The 18,108-nt window shown below is 44.2% G+C and overlaps 1 protein-coding gene across 4 annotated transcripts; it reads left to right on the top strand.

Moving 5' to 3' along the window:
- The first annotated feature begins 3,132 nt into the window (after positions 1–3,132).
- Positions 3,133–10,254, top strand: FCRLA (Fc receptor like A). 4 transcript variants are annotated; one of them, XM_063595678.1, is made up of 6 exons: positions 3,134–3,248; positions 6,381–6,395; positions 6,663–6,815; positions 7,111–7,377; positions 7,837–8,121; positions 8,987–10,254. In XM_063595678.1, exons 1-6 carry the CDS (start codon positions 3,170–3,172, stop codon positions 9,280–9,282), a joined length of 1,095 nt encoding a protein of 364 aa, XP_063451748.1. In that variant the 5' UTR covers positions 3,134–3,169; the 3' UTR covers positions 9,283–10,254. The 4 variants fall into 4 exon arrangements, with proteins under 4 accessions (XP_057158253.2, XP_063451748.1, XP_063451747.1 ...); XM_063595677.1 differs by having other exon boundaries at positions 6,378–6,395; XM_057302270.2 differs by lacking the exon at positions 6,381–6,395 and having other exon boundaries at positions 3,133–3,248.
- The last annotated feature ends 7,854 nt before the right edge of the window (positions 10,255–18,108 follow it).

The raw sequence follows: 18,108 nt of genomic DNA, 5'->3' as shown, positions 1-18,108 counted from the left end.
AACATCAGGTTGTATTTCAGTTGAGTTAAACGAAAGCAAGTTGGCTGGGCATGGTGGCTCACCCCTGTAATCCCAGCACTTTGGGAGGCCGAGGGGGGTGGATCATGAGGTCAGGAGTTTGAGAGCAGCCTGGCCAATATGGTGAAACCCCGTCTCTACTAAAAATACAAAAATTAGCCGGGCGTGGTGGCACACGCCTGTAGTCCCAGATACTCAGCTACTCGGGAGGCTGAGGCAGAAGAGTCGCTTAAACCCGGGAGGTGGAGGTTTCAGTGAGCTGAGATCAAGCATACTGCACTCACTCAACAGAGTGAGACTCCATCTCAAAAAAAAAAAAAAAATAGGGAAAGTCTTAGAATGATAAATACAGTACAATTCCACTTACTAAAAGTTCAAAAATACAAAATGATTACTACATAAAATAAAGAGAGTGATAAATATAAGGTAAAGATTGTGGTTGATGATGGTGGGGAGGGAAGACAGTGTAATCAGACAGGGATCTATGCAGTACTTCAAGGATAACAGTACTAGTCTGTTCCTTCAACCATATAAGGTTTCAAAAGTATACACTGCATTATTTTTTACACCTTCACATTTTTAATAAATATTTTTATCTACTCAATTAAAAATAAAGAAGAGATAAGCATTAGTCCACTAGTGACAAGCCAGGAATGGCAAAGGAGGGCATCCACCACCTAATTGGTCTTGGGATGGGATGAGAGCTGGGATTTGTCCCATCTCCCCCTGAGTATTCTGAGGTGATCCTGATGGAGGAACTTACTCAATAAACCGAATCTCAGTCTCCATGAACACACAGCAGACCCAATGTTGCTTTTTCCTCGCAGTGAATCACATCTATTCTAAATAGTTCATTGATTAAGCTTCAAGCGAGTAAATTTTCCCAGCAGCTTAATGGAAATTTCAGTGTAAAGAACTTGATAGCTTCACCCCAAATCTTCAGAAGGCCCCTTGCCTTCCATATTGACAGTGGGGTCCTGCAAGGATTGCTGCAGATGGTATAGGGGAGGGTCTCTATCCGGGTAAGATGCTATGGTAAGGACAGTAAAGGAGAAAGGGTGACATAAGAAGAGAAAGATATCGTGATTTGTTTAGAAGCCCCTTAGCCTCTGCCTAACCCTGAGGGTCTATGTTTTATGTAGTTTTAGGAGTGGCGATGCATCTAAACACATTTTATTTGTTTAATTCGTACGCCTGTAATCCAGCACTTTGGGAGGCCGAGGTGGGCAGATCACGAGGTCAGAAGATCAAGACCATCCTGGCTAACAGGGTGAAACCCCATCTCTACTAAAAATTCAAAAAATTAGCCGGGCGTGATGGCACGCGCCTGTAGTCTCAGCTACTCGGGAGGCTGAGGCAGGAGAATGGCTTGAACCCTGGAGGCGAAGGTTGCAGTGAGCCAAGATCGCGCTACTGCACTCAAGCCTGGGCAACAGAGACTCCATCTCAAAAAAAAAAAAATTATTAAGGCTAGCTAGGCTTTTCTTCCTCTTCTGAGGCTTCACATTACATCAGCTGCAAGGCTTACTGCCTCACTGCCTTCCCCAGCACCCATATTCAACCACCCCTGGACTCCCTGGGGCCACCTGCACAAAAGCGTATGCCTCTCGATAATGGAAATTTTATTCTAAATGCTTATTTTAGACTCAGAAAGATCCACTCTCTTATGCCCGTGTGGTTGATATGTCTGCTCTGACCTGTGGTTTTTGCACAGTTGAAGGGTCATACTGTCCCTCTCTCTGCCTTCAAGGAGGACCAAACTACCTTCCCCCATTTCTTTCTCTCTCTCTTTTTTTTTTTTTTTTTTTTGTGAGATGGAGTCTCGCTCTGTCACCCACACTAGAGTGCAGTGGTGCAATCTTGGTTCACTGCAACTTCTGCCTCCTGGGTTCAAATGATACTCATGCCTCAGCCTCTGAAGTAACTGGGACTACAGCCATGCACCACCATGCCCATCTAATTTTTTTTTTTTTTCAATAGAGATGGGGTTTCACCATACTGGCCAGGCTGGTCTTGAACTCCTGACCTCCAGTCCAGTGATCCGCCCACCCTGGCTTCCCAAAGTGCTGGGATTACAGAGGCATGAGCCACAGTGCCTGGCCTACCTTACCCCATTTCTGATGGCTCATTTCATCTCCAAATAACCTACTGGAGGCCTGGTGGGTGTTATGATGACAGAAAGGGGAGGAATGTGGCCACTGTGAAAAGACACATGGCCCCTACCATTAAGGAGGCCTCAAACAAATAGCAAACATTCAGAGGCAGGGACAATGGTTCCCAGAAGGCCATCTGGAACCGAAGGGAGAGGCTGTAGCCTCTATATTGCTCCTATTCCTGAGTCTCCTCAGGTTTCTCAAGATATCGGATGCCTCCTGTCTCTAATTTCCTCAGGATCAGTGGCCTGAGCTTTGGCTATGAGCCTAAGCCCTGAGCTGACTGCTGGATCCTCTGGGAATAGATTTTCTTTTTCCTCTACTCTTTCCCAGTGGACTCTCCCTGACTTGTACTCATATTTCCACTGAGACTGAGCAGACTTAGTCATGCTCCAGAAATAGAGAGCTGACACGAGTCTAGAGAAATTTGCATGCAAATTTGTGTGGGCTTTGGATAGTCAGAGCCTACTAGAGACTAATCTGATATCTAACTTGGTGCCATGACTAATCTTCCTTCTCTGTCTCGCTACCTTCTAGTCACTAGAAACATATAAGTGTTGGAATGGGCAGGACATTTGAATTCTCATCATTGATTCTCCAGTGATTTTCTATTGGCCTTCAAACAACATCCCACCTTCTGTCCCCAGTTGCATCACCAGTGAAAAGGGTGGTTGTTGCACTGACCTTTCCCAGAGTGTACATGAAGGCCAGCTGGCTATCAGACAATGACATGCTTTGACAGACCCCTGAGCTCTGTGAGTAAATTCTTGAACAGCTGAGAGTGCTACCATTTTGTCACAGCCCTAAGGGTGCAGATGATGCTGAAAGCGTGTTGGCCAAATCTGAACGATGAAAGCCAATTACAAACTAGAAAATGAAAACAGACCCCAGATGCAAGGAGATGAGACAGTTAGATTTACTTCCTCTTTTCTAATCTGAGAGGTTTCATGTTGAAGAATATCAGTGTTGGGGTTGCAGGAGACCTAAACACAGTCACCATGAAGCTGGGCTGTGTCCTCATGGCCTGGGCCCTCTACCTTTCCCTTGGTGTGCTCTGGGTGGCCCAGATGCTACTGGGTAAGTAAAATATTTGAATATTGGTGTGGGAATGGAGCTTTGCTTAACTTTGGAGAAAGGACCAGAAGGAAAGAAACATGGACTAATTCTGGCCCTCCAAAGAAGCAGTATTCAGGTGGAATAAGAAGGGTAGGTATAAGAAAGTTTGGTGTACAGGATTGAATTACTTTCTGAATATAAAAATCTTCCATCCTGAAAGTCCCCTCTGATCATGATGTCCTCTCTAGCTCTAATCTCAACTTTTCTTTCACTTATGAGACAAGTTTTCTTAAAAGAATAGTTTGCACTTGCTATCTCCACTTCCTCACTTCTCACACACTCCTCAATGCTTGCAGCCTGGCTTCCACTGGAATCGGTTTTGTCTAGGGCACAACGATCTCTATATTGACTGGGTTATGGCATGCTTTTCAGTTCATATCCTGCTGGATTTCTCTGCTGCACTGGGCTCTGTTGATCACTTACTCCTTCTTGCATTCTCTACTACCCTGGCTTCCATGGCACCATTTTCTCCTCGTACTACATGGACTTCTCTTGATCCCTTAATAGCTTCTCTTCTCTTCCCCTTAAACACTAGTGTTCTCTATAGTTATAGCCTTGCCTCTGTACTCCTCTTTCTTTACACAATCTCCTTCATGAGCTTATTTGTCTATTTAATTTTTGCCACTATAACTCTGTATTTAAGAGTCCCAAATCATATCCCCAACCCTAACCATGCTTTTGAGCTTCACATTCAAATATCAAGCTTCATACCAGACATATTTACCTACATATCTCACAAGTGTCTCTGCACCATGTGACTAGAGTTGAACTTATCTGTCCTTTTGGCCCCTGCCTCATCTAATTCATTTTCCACTTTCTGATCTCAGCTAATGACACCAGCATCTACCCTTACAAGGCCATAAACCTCAGAAACAACCCAGACTCTTCCTTCTTTTTCATTCTCTAAATCTGATCAATCATTAGGTTTGGCCAATTTTACCTTCTAAATTGTTCATAGAAGCAGTCCCTTGCCTGGATCATCACTAATGTCTTAGGACAAGCCCTCATCCTCTATGACTTGGGCTATTCCAGTAAATTCCTAACTAATCTCCTTGTCCAAACCTTGTGTTCTTGAAATGAATTCTGTACCCTGCAGACAGAGTAATTTCTAAAACTCAAGTTTACCAGCCCAAATTCTTTATCATGGCACAAAAGGCCAAGCAGCCTCTACTTTTACCCTCTCAGCCTTGTAACTTATGCTCTAATAAATCTCAATCAGTTCATATTTACATACTCACACACCGGACTCTTGCCTGTCTCTAAGGCTTTGCTTATACCACTATCTCCACCTGAAATGAGCTCTTTCCATGGCACCCTACTCTCCTTCTCCTTGCAAATGTGTAGGTACCCCTAAAGACTCAGCTTAAATGGTATCTTTTCCAGGTAGCTTTTCTTGAATGCTTCTTTCTGCTCCAATGGTTGCTTGCGATACATTTTTCTTATTATAATATTTTCCTACTTATGCTGAAATAATATTTTCATCTACCTGTGTCTTCCACTAAATTGAGAGCTATTTGTGGGTAGTGACAATGTTTTTTTGTTTTTGTCTTGTGATAAGAACTGCAGACTTGGAATCAGATACTCCGGTTTCAAGCCCCTCTTCTATTTACCAGCTCTATGTCACTTTAGAAAATCACTTTTTCTATTTCTGGTTCAGTTTTCTCATTTGTAGAATGAAAATAATAATACCTACCACCTAAGGTTTATTGAGTGAGTTCCCAGTAACCCAACAAGATTTTATTTTATTTTATTTTATGTTTTGAGACAGGGTCTCGCTCTGCCACCCAGGCTGGAGTGCAGTGGTGCAATCACTGCTCACTGCAACCTTGACCTCTTGGGCTTACGCAATCGTCCTATCTCAGCCTCCCAAGTAGCTGGGACCACAGGCAAGTGCCACCAGGCCTGGCCAATTTTTTAAAAAATTATTTGTTGAGACAGGGTCTCTCTATGTTCCCCAGGCTGGTCTCGAACTCCGGGGCTCAAGGGATCCTCCCACCTCAACCTCCCAAAGTGCTGTGATTATAAGCATGAGCCACCGCGCCTGGATAAGATTTTATTTTTAAAAAGAAAAAATGGAGAGGAGGCAGAGCACAGTTGAGTGACAGTGGAGGAACTGAAAAGAGGTAGCATTACAGTGAAGAGAGCGGAGAAAGGATGGAAAGAAAACACCTGGTACTGATGTGATGAGAATTAGGAAGTAGGGAGGGGTCTTGGTAAGGGACATGACAAAATCAAAGAAGAACGCTGGGCTATTGGGAGTGGAAGAGAATAAAGGCAAGTGGGGCATGAAATGACAGTCAGATGGAGTGAAGAAGTATGCACATGTGAATGGCCATGAGGCTGGAGGAGGGGGAGAATAGTTAGGGAGATAAAGAGCAGTCCCAGAGAAGGGAGAAATGTCACTTCCCTTGCCTGGGTCTACCATGAAGGTAAGAGATAGGTTGAGGAGATGTGGTGAGAAATGGATAACTCTAAATTTCAATCTGGAGCAAAGAATTGTTCCACAGTTACTAATATGGACTGGGAGGAGGGGAAAAAAGACAGAGAAAGCTCTGTGCCACTGCCAGGGAAAATTCAAGTGGCAGAGGACATTAAAGTAAAGATGGCTGAAAAGTGAAGACCTGCAAGGGGGAGGAAGAAAGGAGGAGACACACTGCTGGGTACTGAAAGCTCTTTGTTAGATAACATATTCAAGGCTGAGGAGCCAAGTGAAGTTTGGGAAAATCAGAATATGAAAGAAAGTCCCCAAGGAAGGTCTGAGGACTGAAGTAGACCATATTTGCACAGTGAAGTAAAAAGAACATTGATTTTGGACTCAGACACACCTGCCTTTCCCGCTCCATTGCTTAGTCTCTTTTTAAGCTTTGGGTATGTTAATTTGGTTTTCTAAGTGTGTTTCTTTAAGATTATAAAATGAGGATAAAGTCACATACCTGGAAAATTTGTGAGGATGAAGTTAGATACTGCACGCAAGTGCTAGCAGGGTCTGGCACCCAGTGAACATTAGAATCTGATGTCTCCCTTTCATTCCTGTCCTATGCCTCCCTGCTTCGAGTTACCACTGTCTTTGCTCCTGGTTTCCCGTACCAGCAGCTGGATGTCATGCCGGTGAGTTTCACCATTCTTTCATTCTCTCCCCTCCCTCTTCTCCAAACCACAGTGCATTTGCTGAGAGCACCTGGACGCCAGTGAATCAAGGTCAAAACTATCCCCCTGAGACACTCACAGGGGTCTTTCCGAAAAAAAAAAAGGTTTTGGTGTCTTACTAGTCTCATTCTAAAAAGGATGATTATCCTGGGAGATGGAGGAACCCTGTCCTCTTTCTCCAAGTTGCATCATCATTTTCTGGTTCTCCCTGGGCCATGCCCTCTTCAGCTGCCAGTTTTGAGACGCTGCAGTGTGAGGGACCTGTCTGCACTGAGGAGAGCAGCTGCCACACGGAGGATGACTTGACTGATGCAAGGGAAGCTGGCTTCCAGGTCAAGGCCTACACTTTCAGTGAACCCTTCCACCTGATTGTGTCCTATGGTGAGGTCCTGGGAAGGCCTGAGCAGTGCCCCAAACCCCTTCTTTCAGCCTCAGAGCCCACCCAGGAAAGTGTCCCTAGGAAACTGGCCATGGGATGAGGTCCTTCCTTCCCAGTCTTCAGCCCACAGCAACCAGGGTACTCTAAGTCCTAGGCCCTAGGGAAGTTGTCCCATACTCCCAACCAGGGGTGAGAGTTTACCTGGACCCTCAGAGAAAGTTTAGGGGAGTAGGCATGCTTGGGGGTGGCCCCCAAGGGAGGCCCTGGGTGACACTCAGCTCTTTCTCTGGACCATAGACTGGCTGATCCTCCAAGGTCCAGCCAAGCCAGTTTTTGAAGGGGACCTGCTGATTCTGCGCTGCCAGGCCTGGCAAGACTGGCCACTGACTCAGGTGACCTTCTACCGAGATGGCTCAGCTCTGGGTCCCCCCGGGCCTAACAGGGAATTCTCCATCGCTGTGGTACAAAAGGCAGACAGCGGGCACTACCACTGCAGTGGCATCTTCCAGAGCCCTGGTCCTGGGATCCCAGAAACAGCATCTGTTGTGGCTATCACAGTCCAAGGTGAGAGCTAGAAGCAGCATTGTCATGGCAGGGGAGGGTAAGGAGAGACTGGGAGCCCAAATTGTCTTTCTTTAGCCTGGAGGTAGCAAGATCATCAACAGACTATGGAGCAGGTTGCTGGCAAATGCCCAAGTTGGGCTTCGAAAGGGACGAGACCTCAGCCTTTTGAAGTCATCCAGCCCCACTCAGAGTCCAGCATAGTTCCTATCACCCAGATCTATGCTTCTTAGTGCTCACTGATTGGGTGTCTGGACAACTATCAGATTTGCCCATCTGTGGATCTTTCCTAGTCCTGTCTACTTACAGAAAGAACTTGACAGATTCAAATGGAATCTAAGAGAGCCCATTCCTGCTGGAAACAGGGGAAAGGAAGTATGACTCCCCAAGTCTCTTCACCTGCATGTGTCTACCTGTATATAAGATGGCTGAGCTCTTCTTTCTTGCCTATCTTTTTCCCAGAACTGTTTCCAGCGCCAATTCTCAGAGCTGTACCCTCAGCTGAACCCCAAGCAGGAGGCCCCATGACCCTGAGTTGTCAGACAAAGTTGCCCCTGCAGAGGTCAGCTGCCCGCCTCCTCTTCTCCTTCTACAAGGATGGAAGGATAGTGCAAAGCAGGGGGCTCTCCTCAGAATTCCAGATCCCCACAGCTTCAGAAGATCACTCCGGGTCATACTGGTGTGAGGCAGCCACTGAGGACAACCAAGTTTGGAAACAGAGCCCCCAGCTAGAGATCAGAGTGCAGGGTGAGTTCGTATCAGAGTGCAGGTTGTCTGTTTGGCATGCGTGTGAGTGAAAAGGAGGGATAGGATGAATTGACCTGTGAGCTGGGGTTCAGTGTGAGCAGGTTAAGAAGGACACAGAGGAGGCAGGAACAATGGGCCAGAATCCCTGATGATGAGAGACAGCACAAATAGAGAACTTCTCCCTCAGACTGTGGTGCACACCTCACCAGACCAAGAGCTGAGCCAGCTCCACACCTGCTGCCCCACAAGCCTTAGCATCCCCCCCAACATGCTCTCTGGGCATTTATAGGAATTTAATATCTGGAATGAAGATGGGATAGTCTGAAGTCTATGTTCAATTCTGGGAGCCACTGTTAAGAGGTTGCACTTGACCTGAAACACTCCCAGAAGAGGTGTCCAGGGTCATAAGGGGGCTTAAAGTCATGTCATATGAAAAATAATGGAAGGGGCTGGAGATGCTATCCTGAAGAGGAGGTGACTCAGAGGCCAGCAGAGGTGTCCTCAAAAAGCTGAAGGCTGGCATTAGCACAAGGAATTGGACTAATGTGTTATATAATAAAGAGGCTGACCTAGAACCAGTTACCACATTCATGCTTCAGGGAATTAGATTCAGCCTTGATAGAGAAAGAATTGGCTAATAGTTATAGCTGTCCAGTGGTGAAGCCTCACTGCTGAAGAATTTCAAACAGAAGTGGCCAAGCTTCAGATTAAAATTTGGACCAGGAGGGACACTAGAGTCCTCAAGTCCCTGCTGCCATTGGGCCCCACAGCCACTTTCAGAGAACAAGAAAGATTGGCCAGGGATGGGAGGGAAGGGCCAGAGTCAGACTTCACTCTTGTATGTGCCTCCTGCCCCATAATCCAGGTGCCTCCAGCTCTGCTGCACCTCCCACATTGAATCCAGCTCCTCAGAAATCAGCTGCTCCAGGAACGGCTCCTGAGGAGGCCCCTGGGCCTCTGCCTCTGCCGCCAACCCCATCTTCTGAGGATCCAGGCTTTTCTTCTCCTCTGGGGATGCCAGATCCTCATCTGTATCACCAGATGGGCCTTCTTCTCAAACACATGCAGGATGTGAGAGTCCTCCTCGGTCACCTGCTCATGGAGTTGAGGGAATTATCTGGCCACTGGAAGCCTGGGACCACAAAGGCTACTGCTGAATAGAAGTAAACAGTTCATCCATGATCTCACTTAACCACCCCAATAAATCTGATTCTTTATTTTCTCTTCCTGTCCTGCACATATGCATAAGTACTTTTACAAGTTGTCCCAGTGTTTTGTTAGAATAATGTAGTTAGGTGAGTGTAAATAAATTTATATAAAGTGAGAATTGGAGTTTAGCTATAATTGTGTATTCTCTCTTAACACAACAGAATTCTGCTCTCTAGATCAGGAATTTCTATCTGTTATATCGACCAGAATTTTGTGATTTAAAGAGAACTAATGGAAGTGGATTGAATACAGCAGTCTCAATTGGGGGCAATTTTGCCCCCCAGAGGACATTGGGCAATGTTTGGAGACATTTTGGTCATTATACTTGGGGGGTTGGGGGATGGTGGGATGTGTGTGCTACTGGCATCCAGTAAATAGAAGCCAGGGATGCTGCTAAACATCCTATAATGCATAGGGCAGTACCCCACAACGAAAAATAATCTGGCCCAAAATGTCAGTTGTACTGAGTTTGAGAAACCCCAGCCTAATGAAACCCTAGGTGTTGGGCTCTGGAATGGGACTTTGTCCCTTCTAATTATTATCTCTTTCCAGCCTCATTCAGCTATTCTTATTGACATACCAGTCTTTAGCTGGTGCTATGGTCTGTTCTTTAGTTCTAGTTTGTATCCCCTCAAAAGCCATTATGTTGAAATCCTAATCCCCTAGGTGATGGCATTAAGAAGTGGGCCTTTGGGAAGTGATTAGATCAGGAGTGCAGAGCCCTCATGATTAGGATTAGTGCCCTTATTTAAAAAGGCCCCAGAGAGCTAACTCACCCTTCCACCATATGAGGACATGGCAAGAAGATGACATATATGAGAACCAAAAAACAGCTCTCGCCAAACACCGACTCTGTTGTTGCCTTGATCTTGAACTTCCAGCCTCCAGAACTATGAGAAATAAAATTCTGTTGTTTGTAAGCTATTCAGTTTGTGTATTTTGTTATAGTAGCCCAAATGGACTAGGCAGTTGGCCTCTGCCACATGGCTGAGTTTATGATATGTTAAAAATACTCATAAAACAGTGTCTTTGTCTATAGAGGGCTTACACTGTGGGATAGAAGGGAATAGTACCCCATCCTATAACACAATTAAAGCAGGGTATATAAAAATTTCCCACAGGATCCTACTGGGCTCAGAAATAAGTGACCGAGTATAATGTTGCCAGAGTTGCAGATATTTGTTTTTAATTCATCTGTCTCTGAAATCTTTCTCTTTAATAACACATAATGACTCTGTTTTAGTCTCATATTAATACTTTTTTCTATGCTTGGACTTCTATTGTACATTCTCAGCCAATGAGAGCTGGCCTGGCAGGCTCTATAATAACCTTAACTCAATCAGTTAGCACATCATTTTATCATGACCTCAGCCAGTGGCTGTTCTACCATGTTATTCTGAATTACATGGTGTGATTTTCTCCACTGTGGCCTTTCTTTGTGCCATTTATTCTGTGCAGTTTTGACCCAAAATGATTTACAAGAGACATGCACATGATCATTCTAGACATACCACAAAGAAACAAAGACATAGAATCATGCCGATGGTAAAATGAGAGTTTTATGGTAGTTCTTGCCACCTTCGAGGGAAAAAAAAAAGATCAGGAGGCATCTGGGAATTGGTAGAAGTCTGTAAACAACACTACAGCCTGAGAGGACTGATTTACAATTCTGTGAATGGGAGTTGCAAGAATGACCAGAACTGTCATGACTTTGATGGACTTGAAAAAATGGAAGCTCAGTTGCCAATGTACCAAGGTGGATGTGTCTCCAAAGATACTATGTTATAACCACTCTACATGGAGTTGATTTCAGCTAATGCTCGCATTTGCATGAATGCATCCTGCAAGCTCCTGCTAAATGGGGAATTCATTTACAGATAGTAGAAGCTATCAGAGATCTGGGAAAGAAAAGATGGATGCAGCTGTGTATCTGTGCACCTCTATCACCACACTGCATTTTAATTTTTTATTACTCATTTTTGTTCACCAGAGGGTGAGGTCTTTGAGAATACTCCTGAGCTCTTTGTTCCATGTTGTGTCATTGATGTCAAGTATAATGAGGCATATGTAAGTTCTCAGTAAATTTTGTTTAGTTGAATCGAGTTGGGCCAGCAAAATAAGGGAAAACATCTTGAAGAGGATGGGAATGAAGCTGGACCTTAAAGGATGAATGTCATGTCTGGCATCAGCTAAATCTCCAGACTCTATCCAGGGGACCCAGCCTCAGTCAAGGACTTAGAAACTTCAGGGAGAGGATCTATCAACAGGGATGAGGAAGGCAAGAACAGAGCTAAAAGAATGAGAGAGAGAGATAGGGAGAGCAAGCATTTACCTGTCTCTTTCTGTCTAGCCTGGGGAGGTTGGAGAGGGAGTAGGGAAGAGGAATCGTTACAATGGATCTGGTTTATGGCTTGTGCCATTTAGGATTCTGTAATTGACAGAGGTCCCAATGCAGCTATGCTCAACATTGTCTCTGAAATAAACATTAGATAGCAAGCACATGAAAGGAAAACTGTTCTCCGCTCACAATACCTCTGACATCAAACATATGGATTCCCATACCAAGTTTTTATCTGCTTCTCAGTGGAAACCAACTAGATGTTCTACAGTTTATCGATTCTGGCTCCAACTACCCAGAGTTAGCACAGACCCCATAGGTTAAGGGGTCAGTCCCACATGACTGCTCTCACTTCAAAAGCCAATTGCAAATCCCAGGCTTCTGGTACTTGACACCGACCAGCTATAAGTCAGAGGTTCTCACAACTCCTTGGGTTCAATAATTTGCTAGAATGGCTCACAAAACTTGGGAAAACAGTTTACTTAACAGCCAATGACGATATACATAGGGCAAGGTATGTGGGAAGAGGTGCAGAGTTTGCACGCTCTCTGGGTGTGCCACCCTCCAGCTTCTCCGTGTGTTCACTGATCTGGAAGCCCTTAGAACTCCACCATTTAGGGTTTTTAATGAAGGCTTCATTACACAGGCATGATTGATTAAATCCTTGGCAATTGGTGATTCACTCAAACTCCAGCCCTTTTCTCCTCCAGGAGGTCAAGGTGAGTTTTCCACACCAAGCAATTCTCTAATTCTCAGCAGAAACCAATTAGATGTTGTATAATTTACCAATTCTTACTCTAACTACCCAGAGTTAGCACAGACCCCTGAAAGTTCCAACCCTTTAATTGCAGGGTTCAGAGTCACCTTATTAGCATAAACTCAGGTATGATTGAAGGGGCTAATTATACATAACAAGAAATACTCATCTCATCCCTATCACTCAGGAAATCCCCAGAATTTTGGTAGCTCTCTGCCAAAGAGCTACCCAAAGGGGCAGAGAAAAGTACATATTTCTTATTGTGTTACACACGTCCATTATCTTGTAAGTTGAATAGTGCATCTGCATAATCTATAACCCAGAATTCCATGCCTAGGTGGATGTACCCAAGAGAAAATTTAGCATATGCACACCAGAAGACAGGTGTGATAATGTTTATAGTAACAAAGCTTGTAAAAGCAAAATTTAGTACTGAAATGCCTTTCTTTTATTGAAAATAAGTCAGTGCAGATGTCCACCAACAGGAAAATGAGTAAATTACCATGTTAATTTGTTTCAAACCATATTAAACGCCAAACTCTATATAAATAGGATGTTGTACTACCAGCTATGCACTTAGAAGTGGGGATGATGATGAACAAGACAGGAACTCAGGGAATAGATCGCTCACTGGGGACTGGAGTGTTCAGGTACATCTCATGAAGAAGATAATACATGGGTGGGGCCTTGAAAAACATGACAGATCTACAGAACAGGAGAAGAGAGGAAAGGACGTTCCAGAGTGGGATGATGTAAGCAAGGGCATAAAGGGGAAAATTGGCATGCAGATGTCAGGGAAAAAGAAGGCAAATCCTTTGAAACAGAGTTCAGTGGAAGGAAATAATAATGGAGAAGTAAATAGACTACAGAGGCTCTTAAATGTGCTATAGAGGCTCTTTAAATGTCCATAAGAAAATTGATCGAATTCTGTAGGTAAATTTTGAGTAAAGGAGGAACTCGTGAAAAGTGATGTTTAGGATGATTATTCTGGTACTCTGGTATAAGGTGAATGGGGCGACTAGAAGAGAGGTTGAGGGAGGTGGATTTGAAGGCTGTTGTTCTCATCCAGCCTTCTGAGACAAGGGCCTTGGCTAGGGACAGGAGGAATAGAGAGTAATGATCTGAGAGGTGTTAACAGGTCTGGGTGATCAGATATGGAGTAGCATTGCACCTCCCAAACACAAAGGTCTCTGTACCCAGCCCAGTAGCCCAAGGTAGAAAAACTTGGTTCAGTTACAACTTAGAAGACACTAGGGAAGGGACAAAATGACCTGCTAGAATCATAGGAGGAAGTTTAAGGAGGGTGTGTTGGGATAGGCCTCACCCTAGTCCTGTCTTCTTAAAAGTTTTCTTCCCTCTTGGTATCAACCTTCTCCCTTCCCACTGGACAAGAAGAGATGTGGAGAAATACAAAGAGTTACAGCACAGGCTTCCTGCCAGAGTTCCTTCAGACAGGCACTGTTAGTTTTCATTAACTATGTGTGAATTTCTCATAAAGCTAAAGACATTCAATGTAAAGAAATACTCTGCTCTCTATTCTGAAATTGTCCTTTGCACTCCTTTGGTATCGAAATGCCTTCCTTTTGCTGAAAAGTTTACATTAAAGAATATAATTTTATGCCGGGCACGGTGGCTCACGCCTGTAATCCCAACACTTTGGGAGGCTGAGGCGCGCAGATCACCTGAGGTCTGGAGTTCGAGACTAGCCTGACCAACATGGAGAAACCCTGTTTCTACTAAAAATACAAAACTAGCTAGGCATGGTGGCACATGCCTGTAATCCCAGCTACTCGGGAGGCTGAGGCAGGAGAATTGCTTGAATCCAGGAGGCAGAGGTTGTGGTGAGCTGAGATTGCACCATTGCACTCCAGCCTGGGCAAGAAGAGTGAAACTCCGTCTAAAAAAAAAAAAAAAAAGAATAGCAATAGCAATTTAAAAAAATATATTATTATCAGCCCTATCCTGGGTTATAGAAAATAAAATAAGAATAATTTTAAATGTTCTTATTTAGGAAAAGAAAAATTTGTTTGATAAAATTACAAAGGTAAGAAACACTGAATATTGATGACAAGAGAGGGAACGGGAGCCACGTGAATTGCTGGTGGGTGTATAAGCTTCTGCAGCCACTTTTGAGAGTAATATCACGGTATTCAATCTCTTCCTTTGTTTATGCCACAAATACTTACACAGCACGTGCTATGTGCTGTCACTGCTGTAGGTGATACATCAGCAAAAAAGAAAAAATTCCTGCCTCAATGGAGCTTACATTCTAATGGGGGAACCTGCCACAAACAAATAAATACAATTCCGGGTGGTGACAAGTACGTTGAAGAGAAATAAAGCAAAATATGGAGCCAGCAAATGACAGTGAGGAGATACTATTTTAGATAGCACGGTTAGCGACCATCTCTCTGAGGAAGTAATATTTGAGTGAAGTGAGGAAGTGAAACTTACAAAAATCTGGGAGGAGAATAAGAATCTTTCAGGCAGAAAGAACAGCAAGTGAGGCCCTGGAGCAAGACTAAGCATGGAATGTTCCAGCAACTGTTCTAAACACAATGTGGCTAGATCAGAGTGAGTGAGGGGGAGAGTTGTAGGAAATGAGGCCAAGGGTCAGAGAAAGGCCCGATTTGTAGTGCCCTGTAGACCATGGGAAGGTGTTTGGAACTTATTCTGAGGATACCTATGGGGAATTTTGAGAGAAAGTAACACAATATGGTTAACATTTTAAAAGTATCTCTCTAGCGACTCGGTGAATAAATTACTGTACAAAAAGATCAATGTAGCAGGTAGAGTCATCAGGACTTGCTGATGAATTAGATTTGAGTTTTGGAATGAGTGTGCATGTAACTCATGAACATAATTCTGCAGTCTTGCTCTCAGGTGTGTATCCCATAAAGGCGCTTCAGGGCTCTGTAGGGAAGCATCATGTCCTTACCAGTACTAACTTATATGAAACTTCCTATGTGCCAACCCCTGTTCTAAGCCCTTTACATATATTAATTCATCCAGCCCTCACAATATGTACCAAGAAGTCCATTGTGGAATTGTCTGTGGTAGCTGAGGGTGGGCAGCAACTAGGATGTTAGGGGAATGGACAAGTGCAGTGTAGCAGAAGCATAGAATATTAGGGCAGTCATGGCTGGGCGCAGTGGCTCATGCCTGTAATCCCAGCACTTTGGGAGGCTGAGGTGGGTGGATCACCTGAGGTCAGGAGTCCAAGACCAGCCTGGCCAACATGGTGAAACCCCATCTCTGCTAAAAACACAAAATTAGCCGGGCGTGGTGATGCACGCCTGTAATCCCAGCTACTCAGGAGGCTGAGGCAGGAGAATTGCTTGAACCCAGGAGGTGGAGGTTGCAGTGAGCTGATATCATGCCATTGCATGCCAGACTGGGTGATAAGAGCAAAACTGCGTCTCAAAAAAAAAGAATATTAGGGCAGTCAAAAGCAATAAACATGATGCACGTAGAGCAATCTGAACAAATTTGAAACATCTGGGATTAATTTTTAAAAGTAGAAGTGAATATAATATCTAGAACACAATGCCACTTATGTAAATTAACAACACTAAATATTTCTCAAAGCTAAAAATTGCATGTTATACCTAATGTAAATGACGAGTTAATGGGTGCAGCACACCAACATGGCACATGTATACATATGTAACAAACCTGCACGTTGTGCACATGTACCCTAGAACTTAAAGTATAAAAAAAAATTGCATGTATATGGGAACACACAGTAAACATTGTACAGTGGGTGCTTACGTGGAGGGGAGGAGGACAGTAATGTGGGTGAAAGTCAACAACGTAAGACAATAAGAGGCGGAACTTGCAAAGACCAATAATGACAGCCGGCCATGAGCAGCATCTTGAATCCCTGACAATCAGAGAGATAAGAGAACAGATTTTGGAGACAGACTTCTATTCAAATCCCAGTTTCATCATCTCAGTTTCCTCATAGGCAAAATTGGGATATTAATAATTCTTCCTCAAAGGGCCTTACAAGAATTAAGTGCAGTAATATCTGTGAAGCACTTAGCATAGTGCCTGCCACATGCCGAGACACTAAAGTGAGCTGTCATCAGCAACAACAGCATTAGTTCATTACTGTAATTATCACTGAGAACACTTTATCACCAGAATGCTTATCAAATGGTGACATATATTGTCCAGATGTTATGTTGTGATAGGCCTCAAATAATTGCTCAAGTTACAAATGATTATTTCTAAATTTTTCTGCATTGTAAAGGAGTGAAGAATTAGAAATTCTGGGGAAAAGTCCTAGATGGAGTAAAAAGACTCACTTTGGGAAAAACTTAAAGGAGAGCCTAGAATAAATAAATATTTCGTGGGAAATTTTTCAAGTCAAATTCTGAGCACTGTATAATATGAACAGTATGGATGGTTCCAGAGGTTTCTAGGGAAGACGATACAGTTCACAAAGTTTTGGTGTACTAAGGTTTCTTCTGAATCGAGTAAAGGGGCTGAGATCTGTGCTCTGGGGGATGAGAAGCCAAAATAGAGCCAGCTTGTGTTGCCTAAGAGGACAGCTGACAACTGCATTGCATTCTTACCATAGAGGTGGTGGCTTGGTGCAGAAGTCAGACCTCTGTGGCAGGCTGTGGATCATGTGGGAAGCCACACACTGGCCCTGAGACGAGGAATTAGCAGGGTAGAGGGGAAGCACAGGAGTGCTGGTCAGCCCAGGCACTCCTAAAGCAGGCAGATGATCATCCCTGTTCCCAGTAATTAGTTCTTCTCTGCCTCCCCTACTCTTGGGCACATTGTCAAATATGTCCCTACTTTGTTTGAAATCTACAGGACTCTATCTCTTTTATCAAAACCTGCACTCAAAACATGATCTGAAGTGACCAGCATAATTTAAATGACCAGTCACATTTTCCTAAGAGGCATTTGCATTTTTAAAAGGGGCTAGTCCATTAAGCAAAATATGAGGGGACTCTCAGAGTGGAACTTCAGGCATCAGCAAGAGGGGAAGATACTATCTTACTGGGAGTTGACAGTACCTGATAAGTGATCTCCTTCCCATCAGATTTCCAAGGGATCAAGGTGCCCCGGTTCTAAACAACCACAGGTAAGGACAGGATAGAGTCCAAGGAGACACACTATCAGGCTGGAAAATTCATTAAGTATTTACATGAAAATTCAGGTTCCTCATTGCTCAGGTACGGTCACATGGCTCAGAAAGCACAAGAAGTAGAGCCCCGAGGTCAGATCTGAGAGGCTTCTGAGGGGCCGATGCAGTGACTTCTCTGCTGCAGGTCAGGAGTTCTGGAACTGGGGCGTGGCTGGGGAGAAGTTGCGGGAAAGGGTGGGAGGAAGGAAGAAAAGAACAAGTGATTGGAAGTGCCACAGGATGAGCTCATTGGGATGGGTAGGAAAGAAGAGTTTTCTAACTTCTTAAGAATTTAGGAATTCATGAGAACTCAAGATTTCAGGAAGGGAGGAAGAAGAAACACATTGCATTTCTATCCTTGACTGGGGAACTAGATGATAGGGATGTGAAGGGTGGTTGGTGAGTCATGCCTTTTCGTCTACTCATTGTGGGAGGATGTGAGCTCTGGGGGCAGGCAACCGAACACTGACCTCTCTAGGTCTCATGCCAATGTCTGTCATCAGGAGTGAGCAGGAAAAAGGTCCTTAAGGACATGAGGCC

Source organism: Pan paniscus, chromosome 1 (genome assembly GCF_029289425.2).
Source record: "Pan paniscus chromosome 1, NHGRI_mPanPan1-v2.0_pri, whole genome shotgun sequence".
NCBI lineage: Eukaryota > Metazoa > Chordata > Mammalia > Primates > Hominidae > Pan > Pan paniscus.
The sequence above is the reverse complement of the archived record's forward strand: the minus strand, read 5'-3'. Positions and strand labels throughout refer to the sequence as shown.

What these genes read in the sequence shown, in the direction of transcription:
- FCRLA (XM_063595677.1), top strand. Translation starts at nt 3,170, where the DNA reads ATGAAGCTGGGCTGTGTCCTCATGGCCTGGGCCCTCTACCTTTCCCTT. An exon ending in TGTGGCTATCACAGTCCAAG is followed by an intron (nt 7,378 to 7,836) that starts GTGAGAGCTAGA and finishes TCTTTTTCCCAG; the next exon opens with AACTGTTTCCAGCGCCAATT. An exon ending in GCTAGAGATCAGAGTGCAGG is followed by an intron (nt 8,122 to 8,986) that starts GTGAGTTCGTAT and finishes CCCATAATCCAG; the next exon opens with GTGCCTCCAGCTCTGCTGCA.